The following is a 15,519-nucleotide window of genomic DNA, read 5'->3' as shown; positions in this document are numbered from 1 at the left end:
CGAGTCTCCCATAGACTAACATTGGGCTCGTTGCTCGGGTCGAGCACCCGAGTATCACGGCGAGCTCGGCCCGAGCTTCGAGCACCCGAGCATTTTAGTGCTCGCTCAACACTACTCTCAAAATATGGCGATGCAAAAACTAGATTTTGCAAACAAAAGCGTCTCTTAGTGTGTGACAGCTGTCAATCATAAAAACCCGATATAAGTCTGGTATCTCTGTAATCGCACCGACCCGAAGAATAAAGTAATCTCATCACTTATAGAGCACGAGGAATGGCGTAAAAAATAAATAAAACCAATTCTTCACCTGCTACTGATATGTTTATTATGTCTCCCAAAGATCGCAGTAAGGCTCTGCTCACATTTATCCTGCGCTCTGCGTTGAGCACTTACACCAGAGTTTCCGTGTAAATCTCTGAAATACGTGATTCAGACGGAACCCATGACTGAACATTCCCTGTAATGAGGCAGATATTGGCCACTGTGGATGCCATCTGGCCTGTGATCCCACAGTCTCAGTTTTTTTAGGCGTGCATAAAAGTGCGGTTAGCCACCGTTTTGTGCACTTCTGCTAAACAGAGGCCAGACGGAGTCCAGAGAAACTCTGCTGCCTCATTACAGTGAATGGATCCCGCAGGGGTTTCATCTGAACTACATCACTTGGAAATTTAGATGTAAACCCCGATGTAAGTGCTCAGCCTAGAGCGCCGGATAAATGTTACGTAAAATGTTCCCAATAAAAGCTTCAACTCAGTCCTCAACAAAAGCTAGTCCCCTCTCAGGTCCGTCAACTGTTAAAAATATTTCAAGTTACTGGTAGCAGAAAGGCTCTGGAAAAGCGAAATGGCCCTAGCCCCCCAAAAGAAATGTAGAAAATTTTGTGCTCCCAAATCCAAATGCCTATTCTACAATAATTTGTTCTCCAATTGTCAAATAGCGCTCTGTCCCTCCCAGATCTCGCCGTATGGCTAAGCGGTACGATACAGCCACATATGGGGTATTGCCACTTTTAGAAGAAATTGTGTGACACATTTCGGCACCATTTTTAGCCATTGCCCTGTGTGAAAATGTAAAATCTGAGGATAAAAATTTTTTTGTGGTAAAAATATAATTATGATTTTTTCACTGCCCAATGGTATAAATTTAAAAATTAAAAAATACTCACTACTTTCCTAGATGAATTCCTTGAGAGGTGTAGTTTACAAAATGGAGTCACTTGTGAGGGTTTCTGCTGTTTCGGCATGTCAGCGACTCTTCAAATGTGACATGGTGTCTGCAACCTATCCCAGCCAACATAGCGCTCCTTTCTCTTCCGAACCCTGCCGTACACCAAAGCAGTGGTTTTCCCCCACATATAGGGTATCGGCGTACTCAGGAGAAATTGCACAACAAATTTCATGGTGCAATTTATCCTGTTATCCTTATGATAATGCAAAATTAGGGAATGAAAAACATTTTTTGTGGGAAAAATGTGAAAATTTTATTTTTACTGCTCAATATTATAAACTTCTGTGAAACACCTGGCGGTGCAAGGTGCTTACCACACATCTAGATAAGTTCCATAAGGGGTCTAGTTTCCAAAATGGTGGCACTTGTGGGGGGTTTCCACTGTTTAGGCACATTAGGGGCTCCCCAAATGCGACATGGCGTCTGCTAATTATTCAAACAAATTTTACATTCAAAAAGTCAAATGGCGCTCCTTCCCTTTCAAACCCTGCCGTGCGCCCAAACCATGGTTTGCCTCCACATATGGGGTATCAGCGTGTTCAGGAGAAATTGCACAACAAATTTCATGGTGAAATTTATCCTATTACCCTTATGATAATGCAAAATTAAGGGATGAAAAACGTTTTTGTGGGAAAAATGTGAAAATTTTATTTTTACAGCTCAATATTATAAACTTCTGTGAAGCACCTTAGGGTTCAAGGTGCTCACCACACATCTAGATAAGTTCCCTAAGGGGTCTAGTTTCCAAAATGGTGTCACTTGTGGGGGGTTTCTACTGTTTAGGCACATCAGGGGCTCTCCAAACGCAACATGGCGTCTGCTAATTATTCAAACAAATTTTACATTCAAAAAGTCTAATGGCGCTCCTTCCCTTCCGAACTCTGCAGTGCACCCAAACAGTGGTTTTCCCTCACATATGGGGTATCAGCGCGCTCATGAGAAATTGCACTACAAATTGTGTATTCCATTTTTTCCTGTTACCCTTGTGAAAATAAAAAAATTGGGTCTAAAGTAACATTTTTGTGAAAAAAAGTTAAATGTTCATTGTTTTCTTCCACATTCCAAAAATTCCAGTGAAACACCTGAAGGGTTAATAAACTTCTTGAATGTGATTTTGAGCACCTTGAGGGGTGCAGTTTTTAGAATGGTGTCACTTTTGGGTACTTTCTGTCATAAAGGCCCCTCTAAGCCACTTCAAATAAGATGTGGTCCCTAAAAAATTGTTTTTGTAAATTTTGTTGAAAAATGAGAAATCGCTGGTCAATTTTTAACCCTGATAGCTTCCTAACAAAAAAACAAATTTTGGTTCCAAAATTGTGCTGATGTAAAGTAGACATGTGGTAAATGTTATTTATTAACTATTTTGTGAGTCATATCTCTCTGATTTAAGGGCATGAAAATTGAAAGTTTGAAAATTGTAAAATTTTCTGAATTTTCGCCAAATTGCCGATTTTTTCACAAATAAACGCAAGTGATATCGAAGAAATTTTACCACTATCATGAAGTACAATATGTCACAAAAATTAATCTCAGAATCAGGGGAATCCGTTGAAGCATTCCAGAGTAATTACTTCATAAAGAGACAGTGGTCAGAATTGAAAAAATTGGCCCGTCACGAAGGCAAAAACAGGCTCTGGCACGAAGTGGTTAAATTCTTGGCATATGCACACTTCAGTACAGTGGTTTCGCTGCCAAGTTACCAGCCTTGATTTTTAGTTCCTGACAGTCTATGTTACAGTTTATTGCCTATTTTAATCTGAACCACAGTTGTGTTGGTATTTGTTGTCCGTCTAAAGATTAATATAGTATAACTGAATGCTGATCCTGTTGGTCATTAAATGGAAAAACAATCGAGGGTAGCTCTAATGCTTACCTATTGGCCAACAGCAAACCAACCTAAAGTGGGGAGGGGTTAAGGCCGGCAACAGGTTGTTATTTGTCTAGGTTACTCAGTTACACATGAGACAGTGTGGTGAGAGGTTATGCATCACTCTGTATAGTGAAACCTATTCCAAAATTCTGTATACAAAGGTTAGCAGAATTAATTTTTTTATTTACACACTTTCTTTCAGATCATGTTTGTTTCTGCTACTTCTCGTCGTAAGTGCCTAAACAGCGATTCCTTTTGTTATATTTGTGATCCAAATTAAATAAAAAAGCGGTCTATAGGGCGCTAAAAGAATGAACACTAGAGGTGAAAACATTTTTAGGGCTAAAAAATAAATTTAATGAGCCCTTTCCACAACGCGTCTCGATAGTGAACTATCTTCCTCAGGTGGTACAAGGGCATGAGCACAAACATAAAATATATATAGGCAAAGATTCACAGTGATTGGTTGACACTAATTAGTTAACCTGGGTCCAAACAAAGGAAACCGTTCATGTGCTGGTGTGAAGTGTCCACATTCGTTTCACGTAAGCCACCTTCACATGAATACAAAGTATCAAAAACACATTGGATAAGGTATAGAATATGGCAATACATGTTAATAAACAGTTATACAAAAATACATCTGTAGTGCCTACATCAATTTCATAGAAATCACCTACACATAAATTGAAAAAATCGAAACATATTAAGTGAGATATAGAATGAAGTAATACATGTTAAAAAACAGTTATTCAAAACAGCATCATAAAAAAAAACACATTTAAAACATAGCAATAATAATTCCAATAGTAAGGAGAAGGAAATGACCTTAAGAGCTTTTTACATTTTCAAGGGCCAAATTCAAATTGTTATATTTGTTGCAGTTTCACCATTCCCAGTAAACGGATGAACATCAGCACATTGGTCAAGTAAACCTATCTGATATATATTTCAAAGCAAAAATGGAGGATTAAGACAAGTCTTGGGCCCCTCACAAGGTGTGCAAGCAGTTTGTTTAGGTTTTACAGATGCGGACAAAGGGAACATATGATGATATGCCATTTGGTATACCTATGGTTTGGCGAGAGCCAAGAGATCATACCAGTGACCTAAAACTTCAGGATATAACAAGAAAAATAAATATATAATAGATAGCGTATCCTAGTTCACCATCAGCTCTACGTCCAGTGCCTCATTCAGCTGAAATCCCAGTGCCAGTTTTTCTTGAACTGCCTCTTTTCAAGAACAGCATTATGGTGAAGAACAAAGTGACAACAATGATGAATATTTTGAAATTGAAGATGTCTCAGTTTGTAAGGGACTTGACTAGCATGAGTTGAACGATTTGGCACAAGACTTGCGACTGTCAAAAAAAGTCCGCAGAACTTTTAGCATCAAAACTGGATGAGAAAATCTTGCTTGAAAAAGGAGCAAAGGTATCATACTTTTGATCCAGAGAAAGTGCATTCCTACAATACTTTAGACAGTGGCTTTGTGTGTTGCATGGTTTAATTGAGGAATTGGAAATTCCAATCTATAACTCAAATTAATGGTGACTATTCATCAATAGCTCAAAGCGGAGCATAAAGTGTGTCCTCCCCCACAATGGCAAATTATTTGGTGCTATTCACCAAATTATATTATTTATTGGCTATTCAGTTTCTGTTTGTGAAGAATACAGAGAGGTAAAGTGAGTCATTGAGTTGTTTCAATATCACAAACACAATTGAAACATCTGTGTTGATCTTAAAATGGTATGGTTAGTTCTTGGTCAGCAACGCAGATACCCCAAATATCCTTATTTTTTGTGCATGTAGGACAGCAGATATCGTGAGAAGCATTTGGTGGAGAGGAATTGGCCTCCAAGATGTGACCTCAAGCCTGGTGATCCAAACATTCTACATGAGTCACTTGTTGACAAAAAGAATATTATATTCCCACTTCAGTACATGAAACTGGGTCTCATGGAGCAATTTGTAAAGCTTTGTCAAAGAAATAAGACTGTTTCAAGTTACTCATTGTAACATACCTGGCGGCGTCCTTGCATAGTGGTCCATCTCCCACTGTGCAAGAGCGCGCACTTGATTTCCAGTCCAGACTATCACTTTGGCTTCTTTCCATATGGTCTGCTTTGCTCTGCTCTGTCTGCTTAGGGCGACGCCCGCTGAACTTCCTATTTCTTATAGCTACTGCAGACACACCCCTGATGCTTCCTCAGCCCATTGCTGTCTGTCACCTGGTATTTAACCTAGCTCCTCCCTGGAATCCTGGCCTGAGCTTCTTGTTCTGTCAGTTGGCGTCTAGTCACTGATGTGCCAGGTCCTGTCTATGTTTCCTGCCTTGCGGTATCAGTTCCCGTGTCTGAACTGTTTCCTGTCTGTGTATTCTAGCCAGCTGCCTTTCCTGGAGGCTGTAATTCCAGGCCCGTGTGAACACGCTCTTTGCCTGTTCCTTCCGCCCTCTAGGGGCCGCATACCTAGATCTGTTGTCTGTGTCCTTTCCCAGTGTCTGTTCCTGCCCTAACCATCTTCCAGCCTATTTCCTGTTTCTCTCTACACCCATATCTTCCCTTTTTCTGCAGAGTCTGAACTCGTACCTAACTCCTGCTCGTTGTCACTGTACTTCCGTTTGTGAGTTTGTGGTCCACTCGCTACTTCACTGCAAGTACCCTGTGGGTATCTGGTTCTGCCTTTCCCTTCCTGTCTGTTCCATGTGAACAGAGCCCTGTCCCCTCTGCTCTGCCTTGCTCGCCGCTCCGGCGGTTCTTGCCTGCTCTGACCTTTTGCTCACTGCTCCGGCAGTCTCGCTCTCCTCTGACCCTTTGCTCGCTGCTCCGGCAGGCTCGCTCTGCTCTGACCCTTTGCTCGCTGCTCCGGCAGTCTCGCTCTGCTCTGACCCTTTGCTCGCTGCTCCGGCAGTCTCGCTCTGCTCTGACCCTTTGCTCGCTGCTCCAGGCGGCCTCGTCCTGCTCTACTCTCGCTCACCGCTCCAGACGGTCTCGTCTTGCTCTGCTCTTGCTCGCCGCTCCGGGCGGCCTCACTCTGCTGTGTTTGTCCACCGCATCTGCGGTTCTGTTCCTGAGTCCCAGTCTGTACTGGGTCCTATCCACTCTGTGCTCCAACCTGTCGTACCTGCCAGTACCTCCCTGCTTGCATACCAGTCGTGCTTGCCAGCATTCACCCGTCTGCATACCTCCCGTGTCTGCCTGTACCCACCAGTCTGTGTGCCAGCCTAACCTGCCTGTTCCTGTATTCCCCGGTGTGGGTCAACAGCCATGTCCGGGGTCTGACCTGGTGTAGCACCTGGTCCCTCTGCTCGGTCCCTCCTTGGTGCACTGGCGTCGTATGCCGTCGTGCGACCTTGGTTGGATCGGTGGATACTTAGTTACGCCCCTCCAGGCATTCACTCTCCGGTACGGTCCAGTGGAATCACTACATATACACGCACACGCCAGTCAGTCCAGGCATGTGCATTACACTCATTTTGGCATTTCCTAGTCTGTCATTTAAAAAATAAAGGCCGGTGTGTTTGATGGTCCATAAATTTGGCAGCTCATCAAAGATGAATATTTCATTGAGACAGAACTCCAAAATAATGCTTGGTTATCATTCAAAGACCTTGTCAAAGACTTTCTTGGAAATACACGCAACAATAATTACACTTGGTGCCAACATGAGCATTAAGGTGCATTTTCTTCATAGTCATCATGGTAACCTCCCTGAAAACCTTGGCACAGTCAGTGATGAGCAAGGCGCATGATTCCACCAAGATTTGAAGGTCATGGAGGAACGGTATCAGGGTAGATGGGATGTACATATGATGGCTGGCTAATGTTAGAGCATCAGGCAAGATTGTCCACAGATTGAAGACTCCAGGAAAAACTATAAATGTAAATTTTTACCTTAATTGGTAATTAACTTTACTACTTGCACACAATTTGACTTACCGTAACAATATTTCCTTTGTATGAGCAAAATAGCTTTAAATAAACATTACATTCAGGTTATTTTTTGCATTATTTTCCATTTTATGTACATTTTGTTTGGTTTTGGAGACAAAAAGAAGGTATCCTACAGCTTGAAAAGTTGTTGTCATAGAAAAAAACTGGGGCTACTTTTGGATTCAAAAGCCAAAAGTTATTAAAAAACAATTGTTAGATCTAATGTGGTGAAAATTTTGTTCCCCAGTTAATTGCTTTTCTAAATGGCATAGCACTTGTATCTACTCATGCAATACTAGACAGAATGCTAGTAAAAGAGAGATGTAATCAGCTCACCTGGTCAATATGCAAAACCAAAGAACATATATAAAGTAAAGAAAAAAATGTATAATGAAACATGATTTCTTTGTGAGCGTTCAACAAGTACAGAGCGTGTAACAAGTACAGAGATAGTAAATCAAGAATGCCTCCCTTGTCAGAAGGCGTCTCCTGATGTCTCCTCCTTTGGGGAATTATCACACCCTTTCAATACCTGAAGCTCTGAAATACATTGTGTAGCATTTATGGTAAGTGATAAAATGTTTGGATACATAGGAAACCATGTGGTTAGAAGTAGAAGAAACAATATCAGTTAAATGTTGTGAAATGAAGGTGCCATGATGGGGACACTATTATATGTATTAGTGTTGAGCGAACATGCTCGACACTGCTCGGTACTCGCTCGAGCATCACGCTACTCGGGATGTTCGGCGAGCACCGAGCATTTCCGGGTTACTCGGGCGGGAGCTCGGGTCTCCGCCCTGCATGTTTGGTGCTCTTTACAGAGCCAATGAACATGCAGGGATTGCCAGCCAGTCACTGTAATGCCGCAGCCATGTTGTTTGTGTGCATTACAGTGATTGGCTGGCCGCATAGTGTCACCTCCCAGACGATCAGCCCGTCATGATTGGTGTGTGCGGTGTCTGTGCGATGTCTGCGAGTGTGTGCGGTGTCTGTGCGATGTGTGCGGGTGTGCGCGGTGTCTGTGCGATGTCTGCGGGTGTGTGCGGGGTGTCTGTGCGTGTGTCTGCGAGTGTGTGCGGTGTCTGTGCGATGTGTGCAGGATGTGTGTGGGGTGTGTGCGGTGTCTGTGCGATGTCTGCGGGTGTGTGCGGTGTCTGTGCGATGTCTGCGAGTGTGTGCGGTGTCTGTGCGATGTCTGCGGGTGTGTGTGGTGTCTGTGCGATGTCTGCGGGTGTGTGCGGTGTCTGTGCGATGTGTGCGGTGTCTGTGCGATGTGTGCGGGTGTGTGCGTGCAGGCAGACATAGGCCGATGTGACACTACCACTCACATCGGCCTATGTCTGTCCCCCGTCCACTCGTGCCAGCAGGATCAGCTCGATGGGAGCAGTAGTTCCCATCAGCCTGATCCTGCTATTTAAATTGCCCTACTGTGTCCCCAATAAATGTTAAATACATGTCATTGGTGGCCAGTGGTTGCCTACAATAAATTAGTTCATACATTACTTGTCCCCGCCGATCGCCACCTAAAATAAAGTAAAAAATAAAAATAAAAAACTACACCTATACTCACCTAGACACCTAATTCCCCGAAGCCATCGATCTCCTGTAATAAAATATAAAATAATAAACCACAACCTTATCATTACCCCTCCGTAGTAGTCCACGAGTGTCCCACGATGATCTCCAGTTTAGAGCAGCCACATAGAATGTGACTAGAATGATGGGGCCATAAGGGTTCGCCGGAGTTCAGGCAGCGCTGCTCCGGTTAGCTCCTTTACGGCCCTGCTGTATCGTGAGAAATTCCCACTGTACAGCAGTGCCGTAAAGGAGGTCTCCGGAGCTGCGCTGCCTGAATGCACTCCTGTGACCTCAGTCAGTGTTCCCGGCAGCGTGAGCTTACAGCAGCCATGCACAGCTGTCACCATCTCCAGATGTGACAGCTGTGCATGGGAGATCAGCGCAGGAACGTGGACAGGTAACTATTTTTTTTTAGTAAACTAAGAATTAAAAAAAATTGTGTGTTTTATTTCAAATAAATTATTTTTTTCTGGGTGTAGTGTGTGTTTTTTCTTTTTAACACTTTGTAGGTTAGTAATGGGGGTGTCTTATAGACGCCCATCATTACTAACCTGGGCTTTATAGCAGCTGGCACTGACATGAACCCCAACCCTATTACCCCCTGCCACCGCACCAGGGCAGCGTGGAAGAGCGAGGCTAAGTGCCAGAGTTGGCGCATCCTATGGATGCGCCATTTCTGGGGCGGCTGACGGCTGGTGTTTCTAGCCTGGGAAGGGGCCAATATTCATGGCACCCTTCCTGGGCTATTAATATCAGCCCCCAGCTGTCTGCCTAGCCATTGCTAGCTATTAAATAGGGGGTACCCCACGTCATTTTTTTGGGGGGGTCCCCCATTTTAATAGCTAGTAAAGGCTAGGTATTCAGCTGGGGGCTGATATTAGTAGTCTGGGAAGCTCCGTGGGTATTACCCACTTCCCAGGCTTCAAACATCTGCCCCAGCCATCTGCTTAACCTCCGCTAGAGCCTAAAATTATGGGGGATCCCCACGCCAATTTTTTTTTAAATAAATCCTTTATTTTAACACTAAATGACATTTGAGGAGTTAATAAAGATGCAGTCCCTAAATTATTATTTATTTTTTAATTAATTTTTCCCAAAAATTTTGACGTGGGCTTTGCCATATTTTTGTATGCCAGCCAGGTACAGCATCCAGCTTCTATGAACGCGCCATTTTCCGGGGTGGCTGCGGACTGCAATTTGCACCGGGGGGGGCAGTAAGCTTGGGCCTCCCTGCGCTGCAGATTCCATCCCCCAGCTGCCTAGTTGAATGAATTTCTAGTAAAGTATTTAAAAAAAACACAACACCCAGAAAAAAGTCCTTTAATTGAAATAAACACACAATTCTTTATTGTTCTAAATTAAACTATACTTACCATCACGATTCAGCGTGAGAATTTTCCCACGCTATCAGTGACGTGAATGAGGTGAGGTCATGTCCAATGAACTCAGCTCACCTCATGCACGTCACTGACAGCGTGGGAAATTTCTCACGCTGAAGCGCTGAGTGCAGGAGAATTTTCCCACGCTGTCAGTGACGTGCATGAGGTGAGCCGAGTTCATTGGACATGAACTCGGCTCATCTGGATGCCGTCACAGAGAGACACTGAGGAGCGCAAGCAAGCCTGCGCTTCTCAGTGTCTGCGGGATGACAGGCTGGATGGCAGCGTTCTGCTGCGGTCCAGCCTGTCATCTCAATGTAGCAGAGCTGGAGCTGTCCTGGGAACCATGGAAAGGTAAGGATGAGGTTGCTTTATTATTTTTCTTTTATTGCAGGAGATCGTTGGCTTCAGCTGGAATGGGCGTGATGGTAAGTATAGTTTAATTTAGAACAATAAAGAATTGTGTGTTTATTTCAATTAAAGGACTTTATTCTGGGTGTTTGTGTTTTTTTTTTAACTTTGACTATGGGGTTAGTAATGGGGGTGCCTTATAGACGCCTCTCCATTACTAACCTGGGCTTGATGTCAGCTGGCATTATAAGCTGACATCAACCCCAACCCTATTACCCCACTGCCACCGCTACAGGGCAGTGGGAAGAGCGAGGCTAAGTGCCAGAATTGGCGCACCCTATGGATGCGCCATTTCTGGGGCGGCTGACGGCTGGTGTTTCTAGCCTGGGAGGGGGCCAATATTCATGGCACCCTTCCTGGGCTATTAATATCAGCCCCCAGCTGTCTGCCTAGCCTTTGCTAGCTATTAAATTAGGGGGGACCCCACGTCATTTTTTTGAGGGGGTCCCCCATTTTAATAGCTAGTAAAGGCTAGGTATTCAGCTGGGGGCTGATATTAGTAGCCTGGGAAGCTCCGTGGGTATTACCCCCTTCCCAGGCTTCAAACAGCTGCCCCAGCCGTCTGCTTAACCTCCGCTAGAGACTAAAATTCAGGGGAACCCCACGCCAATTTTTTTTAAAATAAATCCTTTATTTTAACACTAAATGACAAGTACAGTAATCAATACTGTCACTGTACTTCATATATATGTGACTGACATGTTTCTATCTATATAATCTGTGTGTGATGCTCTATCTTTCTGTTCTAAATTGTCGGGTACCGCTGCTGAATTGCCGGCCGGCTTTTTTAAAGAGACGGTGCATGAAAACACTATTATATTTTTAAATAAATCCTTTACACTAAATGACAAGTACAGTAAGCAACACTGTCACTGTACTTCATATATATATGTGACTGACATGTTTCTATCTATCTAATCTATGTGTGAAGCTCTATTCTGTCTGTTATAAATTGTCGGGTACAGATGCTGAATTGCCGGCCGGCTTTTTTAAAGAGACGGTGCATGAAAACACAATTATTTTTTTAAATAAATCCTTTACACTAAATGACAAGTACAGTAATCAACACTGTCACTGTACTTCATATATATGTGACTGACATATTTCTATCTATCTAATCTATGTGTGAAGCTCTATTCTTTCTGTTGTAAATTGTCGGGTACCGGTGTATGCCGCTGATGAATTGCCGGCTTTTCGCGTAATACATTCTACATTATTCTTAGTTGTTTTACTTCATGTAGAATTAACCTACAAGGAAAGAAAGGGTTTATTTTCATTCCGATATTTGTGTCCCATTGACTTGCATTGGTTTCCTGTATCGGAATCGGCGATATCCGATACTTTTTGGGTATCGGTCCGATCCAATCCGATACGATATTTCCTTATATCGGAAGGTATCGCTCAACACTATCCTTAACATATTTCACAGGAAAGCACTTTCACTTTCGTTTTTGAATGTTTTATTTTGAGCCTGTAAAAGTGTATTAATACCTCTGACCACGTTGTTGACAGCAGTGACCTGGGGGTCAGAAATGCTTCCTGGGGCGGTCCCCATGCTGTCCCCATGTCATTTGAGCACTGTCACTATCATTTTGGGCACTTGTTAGGCTTTTAAAAGACTGCTGGGGGAGCCGCCGCAAAAATGCTCGAGTCTCCCATAGACTAACATTGGGCTCGTTGCTCGGGTCGAGCACCCGAGTATCACGGCAAGCTCGGCCCGAGCTTCGAGCACCCGAGCATTTTAGTGTGCTCGCTCAACACTAATATGTATGTCTTTATAGGATCTAGAATGCTACAAAAGCCATTACATTTGACCAACATGGAGGTGAGGACCCAGGTCCAAATTTTGCATCGGGGCCCATGAAACTCCAGTTACGCTACTGGACAGAACATCCGGTTCTATCTTGTAGACTTGAATATCCAATTTGGAGCCATCACTATTGAGTTTCATTGCATTCTACAGATATACAGTAAACACTAGGCCTTTCTGAAATGCTATTTCAAAGAATTATTAAAACATTAATAAACAGAATTTTGGACCTATATTCACTGTTGTACATGACACAGATGTATTTTATATTACCTTTTTTATGCATAAAAATTTTATTAATAATTCATGTAATGTTAATGTTTAGTTATCTTTCTCCTAGATGGGAAATTCTGTGCCAGTTACAGTCATCGAGGACTCATATCAAAGGCCAAAATGAAAGCGATAAAATATAGCCTAGTAGTCATTCTTGGTAAGTAAAAGTCTGTCTGGTAACATTTTTAAAGGCATAAATGATTTTAACACCTTCAAGTAGATAGATGACATGTAATCCACACTTCACTTTTAATTCAATAAGCCAATATATAATATACAATAGGTTATATGATTTTAAATGCATTAAAGCAGGGAAAAGTCTGATGAAGCAGCACTTGGTCTGTTCAGCAGCTTCTCTAAACAGCACCTAGTAAAAAGACAAATAGCAAAAGCCAACAAAAGTCTAAAACCTTTTGGGATTGTTTACTGAGTGAAGGAGGGATAAAATCAAATCAAACTATAGAGTTTGGCTACATGCATACAACCCATCAAATTCCAAGTCAAGGAACCAAGTGCTGAGACCTGAAAATTGTACTTTAACCTGACTACATTCTGTATGGTCTATTAGTTACTAAAAGCTAATCAAGACTTATTATAAGTTTGTTAAGTAAATCTGTCATAAGGTTTTTGCTACCACATCTGAGAGCAGCCTGATGTATGGGCAGAGACTATGATTCCAGCGATGTGACACTTATTGAGCTGCATGTTATATTTTTGACAAAATCACTGCTCAAAAGGCAACTTGAGAATACTCTTTAAAGGAATTGTCTCCTCTTCTAAAATGGGTAACATTTCAAACTATTTGTCCTGCTCTTACCCCCATTTTGCTTCCTTTTGCATCCCCCTTACACTTACTATGACTATTTCACAGCCATTTTAAAGCACCAAAGTTTGGGTGGCCATTAAATTCTGTTAAATTCGGGGTCAAGTTCGGAAGCCGAACCAAACTTTGAACTTAAGTTTGACAGAGCCAAAACATCCACGCGTCCGCTCATCCCTACGACCTCTGCTGCCAGCATTGTCAGATGGGAATTTTTATTCTAATTGTTCGACTAAGGACAGATGGAAAGTTCTCCTTGGATGAGAAGGTCGAACAACCAGTAATCATTGTTTGCCAAAATTCATATAACGCGAGGATCACAGGAAAGGCAATGGGACATAAAGTCAGCCATGTTTGCCAGACTCCGAACAGGCAAGACTTCACTTTCCCCACTAAGAGGATGACTTTCCATCACTTCCTCCTTCTTGTTCTCCTCCTCCTCTTCAACCCATCCACGCTGAACAGACAGGGCAAGTGGGACAGCTCCTATCCTTACAACTGGGACATCCCCTGGTACTACCAGGAGGTGCTCAAGTTTGTCAAGGAATACCAACTGATGGGACTCAAGCCCAACTTGTGGAAAGAAACCAAAGACCATCCATAAGCTTATCAGAACAAAGGATTCAAGGGAGTCTGTTCCATGGCTCCCTGCGGCCACAGCCGAGTCAGTGTTGAAAACCAAAGTTAACCAATGGGCACAAAGACTTGACATGGACCAATTCAGGGAGGTCTACCCCTGGGAAGTTTTATACATGCCGGTGGACTGATTATTACTATGTACTGCCAAAAATGCCCTTTTGCTGAGGAAACACCCTGTTAAGGGGATTGTTGCAAATAACTTTATTAATAATGGAAAGCAACCGAACCCGGGGTCCGTGATGCAGCCTGGAAGACTGCGGCCGAACACCTTCTGGGTAAGGTGGTAAAACAACCAACTAATATATGAATACCTCCAGTGTTACTGCATACCGGGACGGGAAAAGGTATTCGCACTATCTCTGTTAACTGCACGAGAGATGTGCAACAAATAATGTAGCCGTAGCCCTGTTAACTGCACAGAGGCTACGCAGCAGGCTCTAGGACGTGTGTGTGACTCACGCCGGCGTATACGTGCTCCTAGCCGGTGTGCTACCGGACTGTGGAGTAACTCTCCACGTGGCTAACAAGCGGTGCCAGGAATACCGAGTCCGCAGTCTGCTCGGGGTGTATAGCGACCCCCTTGTCGGAGCCAGACTGTCAAACAGAACTCCCTGCCTCCCTACAGCTAAGACTGACTATCCCCAGCTAAACCTGCCTGTCCGAAGCTAGAGCAGCAAGAGAGCACGTGGAGCCCAAACAGACAAGCGTCCACACAGGAACACAACCTTAGCTCAATGATCAGAGCGCGCCGCCATGCTTGTGGGGGGGCTATTTAAAGACTAAGCCCTGCCCATAATCGCGTTATGTCACGGGCATGCTCAGTGCAGTGCACCCTGAACTTAGGCTGTAGCAGCCCTGTTCCTTCCCACAGCGGATGCTTAATGCTACCAGGAACAAAGACCCAAGAGACAGCCTGTACATCTTGTGCACTAGTTATGCATTGAGACCAACAGTGATGCTGAGCAGTGTCTGCCCTGGCTGGACTAGAATGGGAGACCACAGAATCCACTGATGATTCTGACCCAATTTCAGATCCAGCACACGCATGACACCTAACATTATCCCCCCTTCTAACATTCCCCTCCACTTGATGCTCATATTCTTCAATGAGCAGGGGAGCATGAATATGGTCCACTGGTTCCCAGGAGCAATCCTTAGATCCATTACCCCTCCAGTTTACCAGTTAATATTTTTTCCCACGAACCATCTTAGACCCCACAATTGCCTGCACCTCAAGATTATCACCCCTGGCGCCTGAAGCAGGATGGGGGTTCAGAGAATTTTGTCAGGCGAACGGGCTTAAGGAGCTACACATGAAAAGTGTCGTGAATCCTCAGGTGTCGTGGTAACTGTAAACGGTACACTACGGGGTTTACTTGGGCCCAAATTTTGTAAGGACCATTAAAGCGGGCCTCAAACTTGGCAGATTCCCCGGGTACTCTGATATTGAGAGCCGCGAGCAACACTCTGTCGCCCAGAGAGAATACGGGGGCTGGACGACAAAGAGTGTCAGCCAACTCTCTCATCCAATTCTTGGAGGCCAATATAGAATCCTGGGTCTCAGGGACA

General features: G+C 43.7%; 1 protein-coding gene across 2 annotated transcripts in view; it reads left to right on the top strand.

Annotated features, from left to right (window-relative positions):
* The window catches only part of NPSR1 (neuropeptide S receptor 1), a 998,839-nt gene that overhangs the window by 946,446 nt on the left and 36,874 nt on the right, over positions 1-15,519 (top strand). For both annotated transcript variants that reach the window (XM_073676612.1, XM_073676611.1), the window contains one exon: positions 12,559-12,648. In XM_073676612.1, the coding sequence (XP_073532713.1) occupies positions 12,559-12,648 (90 nt within the window). The remainder of the gene's footprint in view (positions 1-12,558; positions 12,649-15,519) is intronic.

The sequence above is a fragment of the Phyllobates terribilis genome, unplaced genomic scaffold (assembly GCF_046119375.1).
Source record: "Phyllobates terribilis strain yellow unplaced genomic scaffold, ASM4611937v1 Scaffold_4__5_contigs__length_816908805, whole genome shotgun sequence".
Taxonomy (NCBI): domain Eukaryota; kingdom Metazoa; phylum Chordata; class Amphibia; order Anura; family Dendrobatidae; genus Phyllobates; species Phyllobates terribilis.
Note: the sequence above shows the minus strand (reverse complement) of the source record. Positions and strands in the feature narration are given on the sequence as shown.